The sequence below is a fragment of the Maniola hyperantus genome, chromosome 10 (assembly GCF_902806685.2).
Source record: "Maniola hyperantus chromosome 10, iAphHyp1.2, whole genome shotgun sequence".
In the NCBI taxonomy this organism is placed as follows: domain Eukaryota; kingdom Metazoa; phylum Arthropoda; class Insecta; order Lepidoptera; family Nymphalidae; genus Maniola; species Maniola hyperantus.
Genome location: NC_048545.1, coordinates 688,154 through 709,168, shown reverse-complemented (window position 1 = coordinate 709,168; position 21,015 = coordinate 688,154). Strand labels below are relative to the sequence as shown.

The 21,015-nt window shown below is 41.7% G+C and overlaps 3 protein-coding genes across 4 annotated transcripts; 1 reads left to right on the top strand and 2 right to left on the bottom strand.

Moving 5' to 3' along the window:
* Positions 1 to 93: 93 nt before the first annotated feature.
* Positions 94 to 6,547, bottom strand: LOC117985995 (tRNA (guanine(10)-N2)-methyltransferase homolog). Of its 2 annotated transcripts, none has more exons than XM_069501607.1 (9): positions 6,344 to 6,547; positions 5,881 to 6,264; positions 5,405 to 5,539; positions 4,432 to 4,621; positions 3,743 to 3,816; positions 2,748 to 2,886; positions 2,055 to 2,253; positions 685 to 855; positions 94 to 251 (listed from the first exon to the last, which is right to left on the bottom strand). In XM_069501607.1, exons 1-9 carry the CDS (start codon positions 6,398 to 6,400, stop codon positions 125 to 127), a joined length of 1,476 nt encoding a protein of 491 aa, XP_069357708.1. In that variant the 5' UTR covers positions 6,401 to 6,547; the 3' UTR covers positions 94 to 124. The 2 variants fall into 2 exon arrangements, with proteins under 2 accessions (XP_069357708.1, XP_034828688.1); XM_034972797.2 differs by having other exon boundaries at positions 94 to 239; positions 6,344 to 6,545.
* A 203-nt stretch (positions 6,548 to 6,750) lies between these two features.
* On the bottom strand, positions 6,751 to 10,465 carry LOC117985997 (esterase CG5412). The gene is made up of 4 exons (XM_034972800.2): positions 9,928 to 10,465; positions 8,764 to 8,961; positions 7,867 to 8,007; positions 6,751 to 6,993 (listed from the first exon to the last, which is right to left on the bottom strand). The coding sequence occupies exons 1-4, from the start codon at positions 10,139 to 10,141 to the stop codon at positions 6,821 to 6,823; spliced, it is 726 nt and encodes a 241-aa protein (XP_034828691.1). The 5' UTR covers positions 10,142 to 10,465; the 3' UTR covers positions 6,751 to 6,820.
* A 309-nt stretch (positions 10,466 to 10,774) lies between these two features.
* Positions 10,775 to 20,961, top strand: Mcm3 (minichromosome maintenance 3). Its single transcript, XM_034972803.2, has 14 exons — positions 10,775 to 10,985; positions 11,065 to 11,342; positions 11,896 to 12,070; positions 12,459 to 12,697; positions 13,804 to 14,043; positions 14,285 to 14,449; positions 14,962 to 15,160; positions 15,718 to 15,866; positions 16,423 to 16,513; positions 16,779 to 16,994; positions 17,472 to 17,612; positions 18,610 to 18,717; positions 19,251 to 19,390; positions 20,247 to 20,961. The coding sequence occupies exons 1-14, from the start codon at positions 10,914 to 10,916 to the stop codon at positions 20,446 to 20,448; spliced, it is 2,415 nt and encodes an 804-aa protein (XP_034828694.1). The 5' UTR covers positions 10,775 to 10,913; the 3' UTR covers positions 20,449 to 20,961.
* The last annotated feature ends 54 nt before the right edge of the window (positions 20,962 to 21,015 follow it).

The following is a 21,015-nucleotide window of genomic DNA, read 5'->3' as shown; positions in this document are numbered from 1 at the left end:
ACTGGACGGCTAGCTATTATGACGTAGGCATCCGCTAAGAAAGGATTTTTGAATATTCAACTTCTAAGGGCTAGTAGTAAATAAAACCACAAGTATAGTTAATAACCTATTTATTGGGCTAAAACTAAGTGTTTTTACATTTGCTCAGCTCGATCCAGTACGAGTTGGCTATCAGCTCCTTGGCTCGCTTCTCCTTTCTCTCTCTCCTCGTTAGTTCCCCCACTGTGAAGTACTTTTCCCTGCAACAAAGCCTACTATTACATTTTCAACCATTATTAAAGTTCCAATGACATCACTACAGTATATTGATGTAAAATAGTAAAGTGCCACTTTTATAAGTCGCATCGGCAAAATTCGTTTGCGCAGAAAAGCGCAACCTAATGCCGACTATAATCAAGTCCCGCAAATTGCTAATGTTCGTAGCCGCCATTTTTGTGACGTCAGCACTAGATTGAGGTTTCGAGCTAATGGTATATTTTTACTTAAATATACGTCAAATGACGTCATTTCGATGAGTAACGAGACATGGTTCCAGCGCAATAGCCATTTGCGGAATTTATAAAAGCAAATATACACCAATGGCATACAGTCTTAATTTTTTATTGCTTGCCACAGCACTTGCTCCGAGTTGGACACCAGCCTCAGGCACGGGTGATAAGGCAAGTGCTCTGTGTACAAACTCACCTAAAGTTGTGTTCGGTAGCGTTAGGGTCGACTGTTCTGTCGGGCACGTCTTCGCTGATCTTCTTGTACGTAAGTAACCTGCGCGCGGTCAGCTTCGACAGCACTTGCTCCGAGTTGGACACCAGCCTCAGGCACGGGTGATATGGCAAGTGCTCTTCTTTGTACTCCTCTCTGCACAGTTTGACAAATAAATACCATGGTGTTGTGGGACTGTAGCTGAAGGGTTGATGTAATGAAGAACCAGCTACATATAGTGATGTTTATTTTACACTTTACAATTGATATGTTATGTACAATACAGACGGGCTCGCGAGCTTTATATAATACAATGGTAGAAGATGTTGACGTGACGAGCGGATGATAGGGAATGTGGAATCTTGTAATGTGCGTGACCAGGAGGACTCTCCACTGCGTTCCAAATTTAAATATTGTAGTGTGGCAGCTGCGAAGTTTTCCTAATAGCTGCCAGCCAAGTAACGGTAGAGGTTGCACCTCTACATCACCCCCCTACGGAGTGAGAAACAGAAAAAAAAAAATTAAGTAAGGCAAGTATTATATACATAAGAATGAAGGAAAAGAACCCTAAAACTAGAACATGTATTGATAAAAATGAGAAGGCAAATAGGATTGAAAGTTGCCTCAATGTTGAGTCTTCTGTAGCAGTATCTGGTAATGGTGTAATACCTCAGGTCATTGTGTACACAGTGACTGGGAGGCAGTACTTAAGACCAGAGAAATAAGCAGTGGACCTGTATGCCTATGTGACACGGAAAAAAATAATTACAATAAATGAAGCGTTCGGAGTGCAAAAAGGTTGATGACGGAGGAGACGCATGATGAGCAAATCTTCTTCACGTCGAACCTTGGCAAACTCGCGTCCACACAGACCTGAAGAGAGGTTCTGAGCGCGATAAACTCAGTGAACCTGGAAAAGTGAAAAGGTCGAAGGACTTACGAACGAGTGACATCGTGTCTTAGGCTGCCCAGTGTACTACAGGACACAAATTATAAATACTAAAATCATGGATACAAGAATTTAGACGGGACTCGGGGCACGCGCAACAGAAGCAAATCTTTTAGGTACGACCAAATTAGATTTTAATGAACCGGACCATTCTTATTCCATACGATTTGGTTCGGTCCGGTCCGGTCCAGTTCATTCCATTCAGTGAAATATGAAGTTCCTACTTTAGACGGATCCATCAACGCACAGCTTAAACTACTGGACGCATCGGGCTGAAATTTGGAATGTAGATAGCTATTATAACCGCTATATGTCTGCTAAGAAAGGATTTTTGAAAATTCTACTTAAAATCGTAGTCCATGCCGACAAATCGCAGGCATAAACTAGTAACTTTATACCGCCTTACCTGACTAAAGGGTACCAGCACACTATCCGTCTGCCCAGCTCGAGATGTGAGGCGGCGAAGTTCAGCAGGTCGCTGTAGATGTGGGGCAGGCCGTACTCCACTTTGGCCGGGATGTGGTTGGCTAGATGTTGCTCTGAAAGGGTGTAGTTTTCTCTCTCGATGCCGATTTTCTCTATCGGCTCACGCACTCCGTAAGGCGCTGAAATATCGTATATTCGTATCGCATTGGCAAAATTCATTTGCTCAGAAAAGCGCAAGCTAAAACCGAATGTACAGTACGATTCAAATTTAAATGTGTCTGCGTGAAGCTAGCGTTGCGATCTTGCGCATGGTACACTCGAGAACTAAATCACTTAACGGGCTTAGTATTAGTTAAAAATCAGTAATCAACAACAATAACTATGTATAACAATACAAAGTAACTTCTCAACTCGACTGTACAAACAAACAAGACACGTATAGCGCGAGAGAGACGCATCAAGGAACTGGCGGGAATGTAGGAGCGAGACGAGCGCTGTTACCCTCCCCGCTACCTCCCCGACCTCCCACACCCAAAAGGTGTGTTCTGCGCAACGTCGTGCGCAAACTTCAGGGGCGCATTTACGCTCGAATCGTACTAAACACCAATGAAATATAGACCTTATAGACAAGAAGAAGAATCACAATAAGTGATCGAAATATTATACTACTTACGGTCAGTAATGATGGCGTCGAATTTGAGATCGCTCCTCCACATGGGCAAAGAGAAGTCGCTCACTACGACGTCCAAATACTTCGACTTGGTTCCGTAGCTTTCCATGTTGCCTCTTATACTCTCCTCCTTCGTACGTACCTGACGATACCAATTTTGCAATTTATCTAAATTATAGGTCTCTATCTCTTGATCTTCAGAAACTAAAAGTTCCGAAATTTTGTCGCAATCGGTTTAATGGATGTGCTATGAAAAGCTAGCAGACAGACAGACACTCTTACATATTGTAATAAAGGATGGACTAGAGGATGTCCACGTGGATTTAGGATTTTTTTATATATTTTTTTCTTTAAATTCTTTGATTTTCTGAGACAATAGACTATGTCCGCCCCTAGAATGTAAGCTATTGGTGTACAATATATATACATATATACAACGTTAGTTTTAGTATCGAACACGTGTCGAATATTCTTGCATAAAGAATGTACATACAACATTTCAAAAATATTTAATGAAAATTTACGAAGTTATAAGCTTGTGTGTTGAGTTGTTGTCCTCACAAAAACATGGTCACCCTAGCGGCTGTGAGCGAAAGGGACGGCTGGCGCCGATCGTGCGCGCTCCCGCTTGCACGGCTCGAATCAGCTGGTGTATGCGGTCATTCAACTGCGGTGTTCAAACTTGCAGGATTTTAAAGTATTTTTTGGTCAAAATATAAGCTGTTGTAAAAATGATTCCAATCGATTCTGTTACTTTCAGGTTTTGCTTACACTAAAACTAACGTTGTATAACTACCTATAGATACTTGAAGCAAATACCTTATCGCTACCCTACTTCGACTGCCGAGCGAGAGCGAGAGGTAGGACAGTGTCCAACCTCTTGCTCTAATTTGTTAGTCAAATTGGGACATCGATAAGGACGTATTTGTTTTAAGTAGGTCTCTCATGGGATGTCAAGGGAAATGTACCTCTCGCCTGTATAATACATACATTGTTACCTTTTGGCCGACGCGTGTGGGGCGCGAGCGAGCGTGCAACATCATGAAATCTATGTCCGAGCCCCATACATAGCCTGCAAAAACTCTATTTAATCAAAAAACCATTTCATCATGATCAACCCATTACTGAGTACAGGTCTCTTCTCAAAATGAGAAGGGTTTGGCCATAGTCTACCACACTGAGCTGAGCCAGTGTAAATCTTGTGACTGGTGACTTCAAACACCTTTGGTTCTGGTTACATCTATGTAGCATTTCTCTTATACTTACAATCATGCAATAAATGAATAAATCTAACCCTACACCCTTACATCCTGTTATAGGATGTAGGTAGATAGAAAATGAAAGGTGCGCGGTTGCAGCCGCGCGATGCATGAGTCAGTAGGAATATAGCTAGTAATGAAGTAACTGCGTTTCATTGAGACTACCCAAAACCTATAAATAACACATCCTAATCCTAATATGTAATATTATAAATGTGAAAGTGTGGATGTTTCGATGTTTGTTACTCAATCACGCAAAAACGGCTGAACGGATTTGGAATGGAGATAGATTCTTTGGATTAACACATAGGCTACTTTTTATCCCGGAAAATCAAAGAGTTCCGCGGAATTTTCAAAAACGTAAATCCATGCAACGAAGTCGCGGGCATAAGCTAGTACTGTAATAAGTTTGAATGAAGTATACAAACCTCCGAAATGCGCCGCCGCCACCAACAATGATCCTGAGCCTACAAAGGGGTCGAGTACGGTATGGCCGGGCGCCACTTGAGCCTGATTGGCCATGATGATGGACAGTTGGGCATCCATACTCGTGTTGCCGATGAACTGACGTCTCTTCAGCGAGTGCACTTGAATGAGGTCGCGTTGACCGTCTGCTACCTACAAAAATAATTTAAGCCAGCCATGTCAAACTCAAAGTTGTGGGCCAAATGCATGAAGACTGTAAACAAGGTAGGCCACAAAACTGAATATCTCAACGAAAATAAATGTTAAAGTGTTTGTTTGTTGGTTTGTCCTTCAATCATGTCGCAACAGAGCAATGGATCGACGTGATTTTTCGTATGGGTATAGTTAAAGATCTGGAGAGTGACATAGGCTACTTTTTACTCCGTATAATTAAAAGAGCTCCCATGGGATTTTTAAAAACCTAAGTCCACGCGTTCGAAGTCGCGGGCATCAGCTATCAGCTAGTAATAAATAATCCATTATCTGTCTGTTGATAAAATTCGGTACAGGGATAGCTTACACCTCAGGGATAGCCATAGGCTGATTTTTGCCCTCAAACTTTCCACAAGATTCTTAAAAAATTTATATCCACATAGATGAAAGTGACAGACATCATCTGTTTGATACAGGGATAGCTTGCATCCTGCTGCGCGATTGCGGGAGAATGACAGCTACAATGTCACGATCGCAATTGGTTAATGGCTATAATGCATTGTTGCAACAAGAATCGCACAAATTCAGCCATGATTGGCTCAATTGTTCATCAGAACAATTGAGATTGTAATAATGATTGATGCAGGTTTCAGACAATCGCCCTACTGGATTACATTGGATACTTTTATTCACATGACGTTCCCATGGGATTCTTAATGAGCCTAAATCCACCTGGATGAAGTTGTGGATATCATATTGTAACAATAATTTTCTGTCACATACCCATCTGCCAAAGAACAAATCATGTGGATGCTCAGGCACATTGTTGGGATCCACACCATAAAACTCAAGGTAGGAGAGGGTAACATCGGGGTTTTTCAATTTCACTGGACCCTTCAAAGGTAGGTAGCTAAATTTCTATAACAAACAAAATATGTAGGTATATGTACCTTGAGATCATAAAATAAAATAAGATTGTATAGTAGTTACCTACAGATATTATATTGACCTAAGTATTCTAGGTTGCAATTCAGAATTTTATGGCTTAAAGATGATAATTTTTTAAATAAAGATAGATGTATCAACAATTTTGTTCCAGCAAGTTCTTATTACATAGATTTGATGATCCTATCCACAAACATTCACACATTTCCGGATCACATATGGCTCAATAGTAACGCTACTATAAAATATAAGGTTATAAGGTTATTTTAGAGTTTAAACTATTGTGAGTGAGTTAATAAAAATTATGAACTTACCTCAATTTTTTCAACTTTCTCCCTCATAGTAAAATGCTTACAGAAAGTCTCAACTTCAATTTTAAATGATTTGTCACCATCACTACAGGCTTCTAAAAGTTCGCTGGGACAAATATGCAAATCACTCCTATCATTTGATGTATCTGTACAAATCCAACTGCCTGTGTCATTATTGATGGAACTTTTCAAGTTTTCATGTAAGCGAGCTTCAGTTTTAGCTCTGGCCCAGAGTTCTATGCAGTTTTTTATTAAAACTGAACGTGATGCGATCTTTTTTACGCACTCCTCTGATGGTAATTCTACAACCCAATATGGTTTGCTTATACAAGGCTTTTCTATATATTTTATTGGCATATCAAATAGTGATAGTATGCTTTGTATTTCCTGAAAGAATTTATAACAAATGAACACACAAATACTTAACTTTTGATTAAAATATTTGATAAAGTAATGAAACACTTACAGCGTATCTGAAATCGACATGTTCGTGTGCAAACCACATCAAATATCGACGCCACATGATTAGAAAATGTACCTTTTTACAAACTCAATAACTTAAACATTTATTAGAAAGATAATTTAGTAGAATAATGAAATTTTAAATTAAAAATACGTGCTACATTATACCTAACCTCAATTTTTGTTTACAAAATAGAAACTGCCAAAATCCAAATGTCACTGTCAAATCCACAGACCAATGTCATTTTTTTAATGAAAATCGAGACTCACGCAAAGACCAAAACCCATTCAGCATACGAAAACTAATTTTTAGAGTTCTACTTTTTAAACAAACCAGTGATGAATTTTACTGCTTGCTTTGCAGAGGCTGCTATGGTTTTGTTCTTTAACACCTTTAAAAAAAAGCTCATAATAATTTCAATTAACTTTATTTTAGCCTTATCAATAGGTCTCCACACTTATTTTAACAATAAAATCTAGTCTAGGAATTTCTTCTATTACTCCTCTGCGGTCCCTCTATCAGATCCTGGTATCGATCGTGGAAGAAGTCCAGGTACGCATCTTTGATGGAGCCGGAGCACGCCACATAATGTCCACCAGAATGCTCTGCTACCACTGGCTTTGTGAACAAATTGATGAGTGACTCGCTCATTTCTGTAAATAAAACAAACCCTATTAGAATGAGAAGGGTTTTCAGTGTTCCGCAAACTTTTTGCGTTCAAGGTACACCTACTAAATCAAGCAATTTTAGAGGTACACCAAAGAAAAACCAATGTTATTTTTGTAAAAGAAAACTGTTTTTTTATATGCATAATGCAGGCAATTATGTGCTAGCTCTCCATGAATTTTTCCTGGTCACTTATTGGTAGGTATCTGAAAATGCCATCAGAGATGGATTCTGGACCCAATCCATAAGTTACAGGTCACACTGAGGAAAATAAGAAATCATTTTTTCTACTAATAGCTTCAAAGTGTGTCACTACTCACCATCGATGCCTGCACTTTTTTTTGGAACGGATTTCGTTACTACCATTGGTAGCGTGACTGATCTCTAACGCCAATTTAGCACGAAAGCTTTCAATCTTGTCCGAAGACGTTATATGGGAGCGGTATGCAGGATCGACCGTACCAAAGGGAGATTTCTCCCACCGAGCGGTTGGTTGTGCATAGCGTCAGCTGGGCCGACGCGACGGTTGTGTCTTAAAACTTCTATATATTATAGTCCAGATTGCAGAAAACTCTGTTAGTGAGAGTACTGTCGGCGGTACATTTGTTCGGGACTACGTCATGAAATGTTATCGATTGAATAGCGCCATCTAGTTGCATCTGTGGCAACCGCCACAACGGTTGAAATATTAGAATTACTGTCGGTTAAAGTATTAGAGTCGACGCATTTTAAACTGAGTCGTCGAGTTATGTGTCTGTTTCGCTCGCACTTAACTACGACCTGTAAGTGCGAGCGAAGCAGACAGATAAGTCGACGACTCAGTTTAAAATGCGTCGACTATAGTATCAGTAAGGTTTCACCTTTTGGAATTATGGAGTCGCTTTCTCCATAAACATGGAGGGATCGTAGGTTGATATCTTCATCGTAGAAGGCTTTGTGAACCAAACTCCCTGATCTGAAGCCAGAGGCAAATATTGCAAACTTGAATGTGTATGGTAGGTCTGAAAAAGATAAAACAAATTCAACAAGCTGACTAAGCTTCACATTTTATTTTTTATGTGAAAACAAATTTTCTCAGGGATGATACCTATTCTGTATCAGTAGTACACATATTATAAATGCAAAAGTGTGTTTGTTTGTTGGTTTATTGGGTTTTTGGTTTATTGGTTTGTCCTTCAATCATGTCACAACGGAGCAACCGATTGACGTGATTTTTTGCATAGTATCGTTAAAGACCTGGAGAGTGACATAGGCTACTTTTTATATTGGAAAATCAAAGAGTTCGAACGGGATTTCTAGTAACCTAAATCCACGCGGGCGAAGTCGCAGGCATCAGCTAGTGTTATATAAAATTCAAAGTCCTGACTGACTTATATATCAACACAGCCTAAACCGCTAGTCCTAGAGACATGAAATTTGTAAGTTGTGTTCTTTGTAAGGATTAGGTGTCCACTAAGAAAGGATTTTTCGAAATCCCACCCCTAAGTGGGTTAAATGGGGATTTTAAATTTTCATTATAAGTCCACGCGGACGAAGTCGCGAGCATAAGCTAGTTTGATTTCCATATTATATCTTACACCCGGCTGTACTCACGTGTTTAGTCGACGTTAGCCAGACTAGTTTTGAACCTATCTGGGGTCCTTTTTCAAGGAGTCAGTTCGCGCACGCGTCGCGGTTGAGACTGCGCGCCGCTGCTCGAACAGCCCGTTGTTATTTATTTATACAAAAACTGCTTGCTTAACGAATTAAGAGCTTACATCCTTTTTGCTGCATAGCAGCCAGCAGTCCCACAAGACAGGCCCCTTGCGAGAAGCCCATGAAGCCATCAAACGGGCCGTGCTCTGCCACCACTCGCTCTATGAGCCGCAGCGTGTCTTCAAACCCTATGGCCGGTCCTCCCAGACACTTGCCGCTAAATGTGTTGTCCTCTGCATTAAACCACCATGATCTGGAATCTGAAAACAAAATCACACTTCACAATATCACATCACATCACACTATGTTCGTGTGTGTGTGTGTATGTATGTGTGTTTGTTACTATTTCATGCAAAAACTACTGGATGGATTTGGCTGAAATTTGGAATGTTTATTTGAATAAAAAATATTTCAATTCTACTCTTTTCTAATTTCTTACAATATGGCATAAAGAAAGATATACAAAAAGAAAGTTCTGAAACATCAGCAACAGTTCTTTAAGGCCAGCTGTATATTATCAGAAATTGACAGAAACTTGTCGCATTTACTATGCACGCATCAGAGAGGTAAGCATCAGATAATAAATACCAGTGTGTCAGTGTCCCTTAAAATTTATTTTAACAAATTCTAATAACATACTACTAGCCTTAATTAGATTCCATAACTTATTTTAATTTATTAGAATTCCCCCAAAAGCTATGGATTCTTCCAGCATACAATAATCCTATTTGTTTGTAGTAATCAAAATACTTTTGAGCCAACTAGAAAACAGAACTAACATGATTAGTGTAGCCAATAATAGCTTGAAGAAACTATACAAATGCTTGCATAAAAAAAGCCATATCACACTTACAAATTACATTACGAAAAAGTATGTTGAGAAGCTGTGATAGCCTAGGGGTTAGGACATTCGCCTTCTAATCCAAGGTCGGCGGTTCAATCCTAGGCATGCACCTCTAACTTTTCGGAGTTATGTTCGTTTTAAGTAATTAAATATCACTTGCTTTAACGATGAAGGAAAACATCGTGAGTAAACCTGCATGCCTGAGAGTTCTCCATAATGTTCTCATAGGTGTCTGAAGTCTACCAATCCGCACATGGCCAGCGTGGTAGACTATGGTCAAAATCATTCTCACTCTGAGAGGAGACTCATGCTCTGTAGTGAGCCGGCGATGGGTTTATCATGATGATGATGATGATATTTAGAAGCTTAAAAATCAAAATACCTTCTTCACTCCCACCATCCTCACTAAAAACTTTGTGAGGTGCAGATATGAAAGTTAACTGGGCATATTTAGACACAGCTTTCCTGAACGATCCTATCTTGTTCTTGAACACTGTGCCGTTTTGACGATACGCATGAAAAGCTAAAATTTTGAGTTTTGGCCTATCTTCTCTGTTGTTTGTAGATTGGTTAGTCTCAGGGTTATCTTCAGACATTGTAGAACCTTGTAGTGAATAAGACCTAGGCCATTTACATCTATGAAAAACTGACTGCCAGCGTACGCAAATTATTTTTCTAGCTCTAAATAAAATTAAAACTTTAATTGAATTCACAGACTACAGTGTATTGAATCACAGAGTACTTTTAACATAATGGTATTGGACATTGGTATTGAATTCTAAAAACACTGCTTTTTTAAAATTTGATTTTGACAAAAATTTCAAATTTGACCACAGATTTGACAGACAGCACAATATGACATTCGCAGATCCACAACCCAACCTAATCTATGACCCAACCTAAAGGCCGCCTCCTTGGACCCCGGTGGTGGACCCGTGGACCTTATATTTTACAAAGTACTCTGTGGTGGACCACTTGAGTCTGTTTTTTTTTTTTTTTTTTAATTTATTTTACGGCCCTGGAACTTGAGTCTGTGACTTGAGTGGACCACTGAGCATCGACACAGGAATACACCACGTAGTAGTACATGCAAATTATTTGCCACTGAGTCAACCTAGACTAGTATATAGTGATCTGTGTCTGAGTCAACAGCCAAGCCTAGTTGGCGGGCCATAGAGTATGTGGAGGCCGAAGGGCACCGAAGGGCTTACTTGACAGTTGAGTTGACATGACACTATAATTTGGCGCTAAAGTTATGAATTTTTGACAAACAAACACAAACAGTAAAGTTGTGGTAAAGTTCTTGCTTCTTTGTTTCATCTTTACCCATGAAATATTAAGTAGTATTTAGTAAAAGTAAATTGAACCATGGAAGACGGTGATTTCGATCAACGTTTAAGGGAACTGCAGCGAGAGTACCTGGAATTTTTGGACGATGAAGTAAAGTTCATTTTATAACCTACAATGTCATCAATCAATCTTATTAATTTAAAATTACAATATTTTATATCCTTTCTAGGAGGATCAAGGCATTTATATGCAAAAAGTGAAATCGATGATCGGTGAAGAGAGCAGACGACTTATTGTGAACATAAATGACCTTAGAAGAAAAAATCCTGAGAGAGCAAAAAACTTATTAGAAACCGCCTTCGAAGAGCAGATAGCGTTTCAGAAAGCTTTAAAAGAATACGTATCTTCTATAGACCCTACTTATGCCAAACAGCAAGAGGAGTTCTTTGTTGCTTTCTCAGGAAGTTTTGGCACAAAACATGTTACACCTAGAAGCTTGACATCAAGGTAAGAGACAATCACATATTATGTCTACCTTACGATTTTACTTGTGACGGATTTAGCTTGCGAGAGAATGAGATAGATACAGTGTTTTCTATTATTTGATACTTTATTTACCTTATGGTGATAATGGCCTTATGGCATAGTTCAAGACAGTTAGGGCACTTCTAATAAAACGTCGACGCTTCGACGTCACTGGCAGGCAAATGTTAGTATATTTGATGCTAGGTAGACCTATTTTTCTTTGATTTTGCGTACACCCATAGCCTAATATTTGAAATATGGTCGATTCAGGATCAAACTGAGAATTCCCTCAAGACTAATAGTTCTCTGTAATGTTCTCAAAGGTATGTGAAGCCTACCAATCTGCACATAGCCAGCGTGGTAGATTATGGCCAAACCCCTTCTCACTTTCTGTGAGGAGACCCATGCTCTGTAGTGAGCCGGCGATGGGTTGATCGTGATGATGAATAGTTCACTGATAAGTCCCTCTTGTCAATTTGTTGAAATTGAAAACTTGGATTCTGTATAATTATGAATTTTTCCACTTTTCTTGTAGGTACCTTGGCAACCTGATATGTGTAGAGGGCATCGTGACGAGGGTGTCGCTGGTGAGGCCCAAGGTGGTGCGCAGCGTGCATTACTGTCCTGCCACCAAGAAAGTCATGGAGAGGAAGTACACTGATCTGACTTCCTTTGAGGCTTTCCCCACTTCAGCTATTTATCCTACAAAGGTCAAATATCTACATATATTTTATCAAACAACTTTTGTTAACAAAACAACAACAAAAGTGCTTTTAAATGTTAAGCAAATCTTCTATTAGTTTGAAACATCTCGCCTCTCAAAAAGCACCAGCAAGCAAGTTGCCAAATAATAGAAAAAAGCTGATAAGGGGTATGAGTTTAATAAAACTGCCATATCCCCTCCAACTTAGACTGTATTATTACTTACCACTGGGCTAGATCCACTGGGTCAGGTGGCGCAAGACCGTTGCATGTCCAGCAGTGGACGTCTATCGGTTTATGATGATGATGATGACTTGGTTAGATGGCAATTTAGGGTTAACCTAATACAATCCTCAAAATCTGCTGCTAGGACTTGAAAGACATTTCTCTGTCCAGGATGATGATGGGAATCCTCTAGAGACAGAGTATGGTCTATCCCGTTACAAGGATCACCAAACTCTGACTATCCAAGAGATGCCGGAGCGCGCGCCCGCGGGGCAGCTGCCGCGCAGCGTGGACGTGGTGTGTGATGACGACCTGGTGGACTTGTGCAAGCCGGGGGACAGGGTGCAAGTGGTGGGCAACTACCGCTGCCTGCCCAACAAGCAGGGGAGCTTCACTGCGGGCACCTTCAGGTATATCATATTATGTTCCCTACAAATCCTGAGTCTGGTCTTCCAATGCTGCGCTTTCTGGTGTGGGTGTGTGGTGTTTCTACCACCTTGGGACCACACTGTCTCATCAGGTTTTCAAACTATGTGGCGTGTCCATTGCCACTTAAACTTTGCAACCCATTGAGCTATGTCGGTTGCTCTGGTTCTCCTACAGATCTCCTCATTTCTGATTTGATCACATAGAGACTCCAGCATAGCTCTCTCCATCGCTTGCTGAGTGACTTTGAGCCTTATAAGGCCCATAGTATCAACCCATTGAGCTATGTCGGTTGCTCCGTGGCCCTACCGCGGTTGTTTGACAGCTACAATGTCACGATCGCAATCATCTCTGATTGGTTAATGCTCGCTCACTATTGGCCACAATGCATGGTTGCAACAAGAATCGCACAAATTCAGCCAATCAGAACAATTGAGATTGTAATAATGATTGATGCAGGTTTTAGACAATCGCCCAGCTGGTTCTCCTACAGATCTCCTCATTTCTGATTTGATCACATAGAGACTCCAGCATAGCTCTCTTCATCGCTTGCTGAGTGACTTTGAGCCTTATAAGGCCCATAGTATCAACCCTTTGAGCTATGTCGGTTGCTCTGGTTCTCCTACAGATCTCATTTCTGATTTGATCACATAGAGACACTATATATATCCAAGCATAGCTCTCTCCATCGCTTGCTGAGTGTGGACTCCATTTATAGTGAGTCTTAACAACTGACACAACATATATTTCTGTGCTAGCCTAGTGGTTAGGACTTCCACCTTCTAATCAAATGTCGCGGATTCGATCCCGGGCACCATTAACTTTTCAGAGATAACTCTGAAGTTTAAGTAATTAAATATCACTTGCTTTAACGGTGAAAGAAAACATCGTGAGGAAACCTGCATGCCTGAGAGTTCTCCATAATGTTCTCAAAGGTGTGTGAAGTCTGCCAATCCGCACATGGCCAGCGTGGTAGACTATGGCCGAAACCCTTCTCACTCTGAGAGGAGATCCGTCCTCTGTAGTGAGCCGGCGATGGATTGATCATGATGATATTTCTGTAAGCTTAACACATATTCGTATCTTCCAGAACAATCCTCATAGCGAACAACGTGACACAAATCAACAAGGATATGAACCTGAACCTCACAGTGGAAGACATCAAGCTATGCAAGAACCTGGCCAAGCGGACCACTTTGGACATGTTTGAGCTACTGAGCAAGTCACTGGCGCCGTCTATACACGGCCACGATTATATCAAGAAGGCCATTTTGTGTCTACTGCTGGGCGGCATGGAGAAGATATTGCCTAATGGCACGAGACTTAGAGGGTAAGTCTTGTTTTTAGTGATTTTTAGTGTCAGTTCACTTTGGACATATTTGAGCTACTCAGAAAGTCACTGGCGCCGTCTATACATGGCCACGATTATATCAAGAAGGCCATCTTGTGTCTATCCATCTAAAGATCTATCTCCTTCTAAAGATCGATGTCCATCACTTTTGGTCGCGTACTGTACGCGCGTTTAGAATTCAATTGTAAGTAAAGGTTACATGTCACTATTCGTTCTACAGTGACATCAACATTCTCCTCATCGGCGACCCGTCAGTGGCCAAGTCGCAGCTGCTGCGCTACGTGCTGATGACTGCGCCCCGAGCCATCACCACCACTGGCAGAGGCTCTTCGGGAGTGGGGCTGACGGCCGCTGTCACCACTGACCCGGAGACTGGCGACCGCAGGTCAGCTTGTATGAACACTAGTTATGCCGCGTGGACCTCACTTTCAAACCCCTATTTTACCCCCTAACGGCGGTTACGCACGCATCCGATCCGAGTTAATACGTTTCGTTTTGTATAGTAGCTTATGACATATGTCGTAGATATTTTTTATATCCGTATTTTCACGGATTCGGAAACTTAAATGCGTCTGCGTAAAGTTAGCTTTGCGATCTTACGCTTGGTACGCTCGAGAACTAAATCACTTAACGGGCGGCGGTAGGTTCCACCTCAGCTTAAGCAAGCGATATATAGCGAGAGAGACGCATCAAGGAACTGGCGGGAATGTAGGAGCGAGACGTGCGCTGTTACCCTCCCCGCTACCTCCCTGACCTCCCACACACCCAAAATGAGTGTTCTGCGCAACGTCGTGCGCAAAATGCGTCGTCAGGGGCGCATTTACGTTCGACTCATACTGTACAGTACATAGGTAACCGCAGGCGGGTTTTTGAAATCTTTTCAAATGCCTTGTGCAGGTTAGAGGCAGGCGCGATGGTGCTGGCCGACCGAGGAGTAGTGTGCATAGACGAGTTCGACAAGATGTCGGACATCGACCGCACCGCCATACACGAGGTGATGGAGCAGGGGCGCGTCACCATCGCCAAGGCAGGCGTGCACGCGTCGCTCAACGCGCGCTGCGCAGTGCTGGCCGCCGCCAACCCTGTGTACGGCCGAGTAAGTTATACAGTCACTCTACATATCTCACACCCGGCTTTACGCACGTGTTTTAGTCGACGCTAGCCCGACTAGTTTCGAACCCATCCGGGCTCCTTTTTCAAAGGGAGTCAGTTCGCGCACGCGTCGCAATTGAGACTACCGCTGCCGCATAGCCCGTTGTGAGGGTGGCTGAGGAGAGGGGGGGAGGGCAGCTGCGGATCGTCTCCCGACAGTTCTTGCTGATCTTCATCGCTGGAGCCGTCACCGTAATCCAGCCAAGCAGAGCCAATAGTGTCCTGTCCCACGACTGATGCCATTGTCTTAGCGTCAAAAAGCTATCACATAAAATGGAGCTATGGTAGTAAGCAATGATATATGATGCTTGAGAGTTCCCCATGTTCTCAAGGTGTGTGAAGTCTGCCAATCTGTATTGGGCCAGCGTTGCAGACTATGGCCTAAACTTTTCTCACTTTGAGAGGACATCCGGCTCAGTAGTGGGCTGGTAATGGTTTGATCATGATGATAATACTATCTACATTTACGGGAAATATCATGATGCTTGTTTCTATCCACAGTATGACCAGTACAAAACTCCGATGGAAAACATCGGGCTTCAAGACTCATTACTCTCTCGTTTCGATCTGCTATTTGTGATGCTGGACATCGCAGACGCGGATCATGACAACCTCATAGCAGAGCACGTACTCCGGATGCACAGATATAGGTAACTTCCACTCAACACACTAGATGGCGTTGCGTTATACTCAATCACGCTAGAGAGTTTACGACCGGTACAAAACGCGATGGAAAACATCGGCCTTCAAGACTCGTTACTTTCTCGTTTCGATCTGCTGTTTGTAATGCTGGACATCGCAGACGCGGATCATGACAACTTCATAGCAGAGCACGTACTCCGGATGCACAAATATAGATAACTTTCACTCAACACACTAGATGGCGTTGCATAATACTAAATCACGCTAGAGAGGTTACGACCAGTACGAACCCTGACGGAAAACATCGGCTTTCAAGACTCGTTACACTCTCGTTTCGATCTGCTGTTTGTGATGCTGGACATCGCAGACGCGGATCATGACAACCTCATAGCAGAGCACGTACTCCGGATGCACAGATATAGATAACTTCCACTCAACACACTAGCTAAAAGCTCAATCGCGCTGGAGAGTTTTGAGAATTCTTATCCGTTAATGCGGAACCCTTCGTGTGCGAGTCCGACTCGCACTTGACCGGTTTTTTGAGTTGAATAATAATTTTTTCAGGAATCCGAAAGAGCAAGACGGAGATGTTCTCCCGATGGGCTCTTCAGTTGAGATGTTGTCTACGGAAAACCCTGACAACAATGAAGTAGAGGTAAGAGAAAACACAGACTTTCTAAAATAGCCTTTCAATAACAACTGATTCATTTTAAAATCCTTTGGGAACTCATCCCAGAAACAAACATTGGCTACTTTTATCCGGAAAACCCAAACTTTTTGGGTTACAAGTAACCGGTCTGTGCTGAAATCCGTCTAGAATTGAATCGTGAAAAGGTAAAATACAGACAGGCAGATAGACATAATATGTTCGCATTTATTAGTATGAATGTTCAACTTTTAACCCTTTGATACCCTTTCAGGACACGAAAGAAACAATGTACGAAAAGTACGATCCCCTCCTGCACGGCAAAAGCCGCAGCAAAAAGGACCAGATCCTTTCCTCAAAGTTCATGAGGAAATACATCAACGTAGCGCGCATGATGAAGCCCAAGCTGACGCAAGAAGCCTGTGATACCATCGCGGACGAGTACGCCCGCCTCAGGAACCAGGATATGATGGACAGTGACGTGGCCAGGGTATGTACCTTAGAGTATTTATACTAATAGACAAAAAATATTTATGGTTTTACCTTGTATTTTTAGCACAGAAAATGGCGGCGCTTGTTCATAGTATCAGCTAATCAGCTATCATAACAAAAGATTAGGTTATTTATTTACAAGAAAAACAAGTACTTACGCTGGCACAGCAAATGGCGGATTGTGCAGAAACCCTGTTTTTATAGTTATGTCGAAATGTAGTGTTGTCTCTTACACACTTATGAAAATTTCGATAAGCTTGAGCTAGTTTCCGATCCGCTATTTTGTATAGGACATTAGGGCAACTCTTTATATCTCTATGGTATGTACAGTACAAAGAAAGTTTCCCTGATCTCCTGTGGTTTTGGATTTCCCTGTGCTGCCCCAATAAAAAAGAACACAATGTATAGTGGGGACGATTTGAGGCTCGCTTCGCTCGTTGCCATTTGTGACCAAATACAATTCCTATGGTTCCAGACGCAGCCAGTGACAGCGCGTACATTAGAGACGCTCATCCGCCTGTCGAGCGCGCACGCTAAATGCCGCCTCGACTTCAAAGTGACGCAAGATGACGCACTCGTGGCCATCGAGTTGGTTCACTACGCTTACTTCAAGAAGGTAAGCTTGCTGCGTCAATGCGACTTGAGCCTTAATACAGAGTGTTATTAGAACGCTACCAAAAACTTAGCTTATTTATCCTACCTCAACACAATCCAATACCAATAACCATTTACCTTACCTTGTAGTTTGTTTTAGTGATTTAGTATTCTTCACACCCGCAATGTATATCTTGCAAAACTCGGGGTCTCTACCCATACTTTTAGATGCTACAATGGCACTGATTCTGAGCACAACCTAATTTTAGAGTATTCGCATGCTCTTCTTACTAATGTAATATGAAAAGGACAGACACAGTTTGACAGTTCTAAATTTAATTTTTAGATGGTAAAACCCGTGATTTTAGCGCGCAGTGGCGAACCTACTGTTTAAATTTCTATTGTGCACTACAATTTAGAGTCTTTAAATGTGAAAGTCATGTTCCGTTCCTTTTTTAGCATTAGTAAAAAGAAAAGGATGCAGATACTCTAAATTTAGTTTAGAGAGAGACTGGAGAATCGGGGCCAATTAAGTAGGAAATTTAATAAAATTGCACCATCCGCAGTTCCTGAATCACTATAGTTTAGGAGTGGTGTACCCCTACATCATAAGGTTTGAAGAGTTGGGACTTGGAGTCCAAGCATAAAGTCGTTTGCTTGGTACCTACAACATTAATTCACTATGAACACTTCCTGAACCTTACTTAGGCGGACAGTAACCCTGCAGCATCAGGATTGAAGAGTTGGATCCAGAATTTTTTATGGGACCACCACGGAAACATCCTCTGTTGATTAAAAAAATATTTGCAAATCGGTCCAGAAACCTCGAAAAAATCGGTGTACATACATTAAAGACGCGGCTGAATTGAGAACCACCTCCTTTTTGGAAGTCGGTTAAAAAAAACCACTTGGGTATTTCATAAAACTACGAAAAATCTAAGTTGTTCTTTTTCACTTCCGTCGGCAGTCCACACTGACTCCTTTTTTTTTGGTGTATAATACACAGGATATTTTTCCAGGTGTTGACAAAGGAGAAGAGTCGCAAGCGGCGCGCGTCGTCGGGCGACGAGGCCAACGGCTCTGACGCTGAACCTGCCCAGCCGAGACCCAAGAAAACCAGGCGGACGGTGAGTTGCGTTTTAGGGTTCCGTACCTCAAAAGGAACCCTTATACGATCACTTGGTTGTCTGTCTGTCTGTCGTGACTATTAATTTACTAGCCTCAATAGCTCAACGGGTAAAGGAGTGGACTGAAAACCGAAAGGTCGACGGTTCAAACCTCGCCCGTTGCGCTATTGTCGTACCTGCTCATAGCACAAGCTTGACGCTTAGTTGGAGTGGAAAGGGGAATATTCTTTTGAATCAAAAAAAAATGGGAGAAACAACACCTATATATGGTGCAGTACGCGGCCTAAATTGATGAACATCAATCTTTAGAAGCAGATTTGTAGAGCACTGTCTCGGTCTTAGAAGCCGACAAAACGTCATATGGGTATGAGTGACAGAGACAACGCTCTACAAACCTGAAATGTCATTCTAAAGGCCGATGTTCATCACTTTCGGCCAGGAAACCCGGAGCGAATAAAACAAGTGTTCTGGCGATTCTTTCTCACGTTTTATGCTTGGTTCTGGCTTCATAAGTATTCTGTGCCTGTATTCAGGAAGGCAGCGCGACGCAGGATCCCTACACGTTCTCGTCGGACGAGGAGATCGAGCCCATCCTGCGGGTGGCGCACTCCTCGCAGCCGGAGCCCTCGCAGCGGACCACCAGGTCCTCCCAGAAGCCTATAGACCCTGCCCGGTGAGAACATTATCCATACTAATTACAAGCCTATGCTCGAGACTTCGTCCGCGTGGACTACACAAATTTCAAACCGCTATTTCACCCCCTTAGGGGTTGCATTTTCAAATATCCTTTCTTAGCCGATGCCTACGTCACAGTAGCTATCTGCATGCCGAATTTCAGCCCGATCCGTCCAATAGTTTGCGCTGTGCGTTGATAGATTAGTCAGTCAGTCAGTCACCTTTTCCTTTTTGTATATATAGATAAATGCAAAAGTGTGTCCTATCTGCTAGCTTTCCGTTTTCGTTAGACGAATAATTTGATCTTTACTATCTCACTAGTTTTTAAACATTAGAAAAATAAGAACAGTTTTTCTTATGATTTTCCTGAAATCATTTTCATGCTTCAAACTATAATTGACTCTTTCTCAAGACTCTTAAGGCTCCCCCACACAGCCGCGTTATTATCGGTCGATAATATCGCATGCGTTATTGCGATATCTGTTTTCAGTACATTTTGTATTAGGATGGTCATGTAGTTACACACTGCTGCGATAATACGTCCTACTTCCATTGCGGCGTTATTATCGCACCAGTGTGTAACTACATGACCATCCTAATACAAAATGTACTGAAAACAGATATCGCAATAACGCATGCGATATTATCGACCGATAATAACGCATGTGATATTATCGACCGATAATAACGCGCCTGTGTGGGGGAGCCTTTAAGTTCGATTTGCAAAATTTCCTACTGGGTACTGTGTAAACCATTTCATTGCCCAACTAATTTTCTTACATTTTTTGTAACAAACATTCTGCATATTTTTTCCTTTTTAAAATTACTAAAAAATTAAAAATCCTTTTTTCCAGTCTGGCGCAGTTCAAAGACACGCTGCAGCAAATGTTCCGATCGGAGCGCGTCAGCAACCTGCCGCTGGACCGCATCACGGCACAACTCAACGACAAGTTCTGCCACGAGCCCTTCGACGGCGACGAGATCCACGCGGCGCTGCAGCGCATGACCAACGACAACCAGGTCATGATGGCCGACGATATGGTCTTCCTTATCTAAAAATATAATCATTAAGGGCCTACACAGATTAAAGGCTTTTGTCCGTAGAGGACAAAATCACCGATGCGTAGACAAAATGTCCGTCAAAAACTTTCCACGGACCCAACGCGCACGGTTTGCGATCATTTTTTGAGTTAGTTGATTTAGTATTGATGTATAAGTCCCGCAAATAGCTATTGCGCTGGAACCATGTCTCATTAACATCGAAATGACGGCATTTTGACGTCAGCCGAAATTAAAATATACCATTAGCTCGAAACTTCAGTCTAGTGCTGACGTCACTAAAATGGTGGCTACGCGCATTAGCAATTTGCGGGACTTCAAGACGGCAAGGGACAAGTTATAGTGAACTTTGTGTAGGTACAAATTATAATTAATTACTGTCAAATAATGTTAAAAATCTTATTTTTGTTTCGATGGAAATGAAGCTGGAGATTATTTGTGATAAAACCTCATTTTTACAAAGCCATAGATTGTAAGAATCTTGAATAATTAAAGTGATTTTTGATACAACTTTTTTTACTTCTATTTACCTACAAATATTATTCTATCTACTAAAAAAACAAA

What these genes read in the sequence shown, in the direction of transcription:
- LOC117985995 (XM_069501607.1), bottom strand. Translation starts at nt 6,400, where the DNA reads ATGTGGCGTCGATATTTGATGTGGTTTGCACACGAACATGTCGATTTC. An exon ending in ATGTCGATTTCAGATACGCT is followed by an intron (nt 6,265 to 6,343) that starts GTAAGTGTTTCA and finishes AAATTCTTTCAG; the next exon opens with GAAATACAAAGCATACTATC. An exon ending in GGCGGCGGCGCATTTCGGAG is followed by an intron (nt 3,817 to 4,431) that starts GTTTGTATACTT and finishes GAGTTTTTGCAG; the next exon opens with GCTATGTATGGGGCTCGGAC.
- Mcm3 (XM_034972803.2), top strand. Translation starts at nt 10,914, where the DNA reads ATGGAAGACGGTGATTTCGATCAACGTTTAAGGGAACTGCAGCGAGAG. An exon ending in TGGAATTTTTGGACGATGAA is followed by an intron (nt 10,986 to 11,064) that starts GTAAAGTTCATT and finishes TATCCTTTCTAG; the next exon opens with GAGGATCAAGGCATTTATAT. An exon ending in AATGGCACGAGACTTAGAGG is followed by an intron (nt 14,044 to 14,284) that starts GTAAGTCTTGTT and finishes TTCGTTCTACAG; the next exon opens with TGACATCAACATTCTCCTCA.
- LOC117985997 (XM_034972800.2), bottom strand. Translation starts at nt 10,141, where the DNA reads ATGTCTGAAGATAACCCTGAGACTAACCAATCTACAAACAACAGAGAA. An exon ending in GGATGGTGGGAGTGAAGAAG is followed by an intron (nt 8,962 to 9,927) that starts GTATTTTGATTT and finishes TTTTGTTTTCAG; the next exon opens with ATTCCAGATCATGGTGGTTT. An exon ending in CGACTCCATAATTCCAAAAG is followed by an intron (nt 6,994 to 7,866) that starts GTGAAACCTTAC and finishes TTTTATTTACAG; the next exon opens with AAATGAGCGAGTCACTCATC.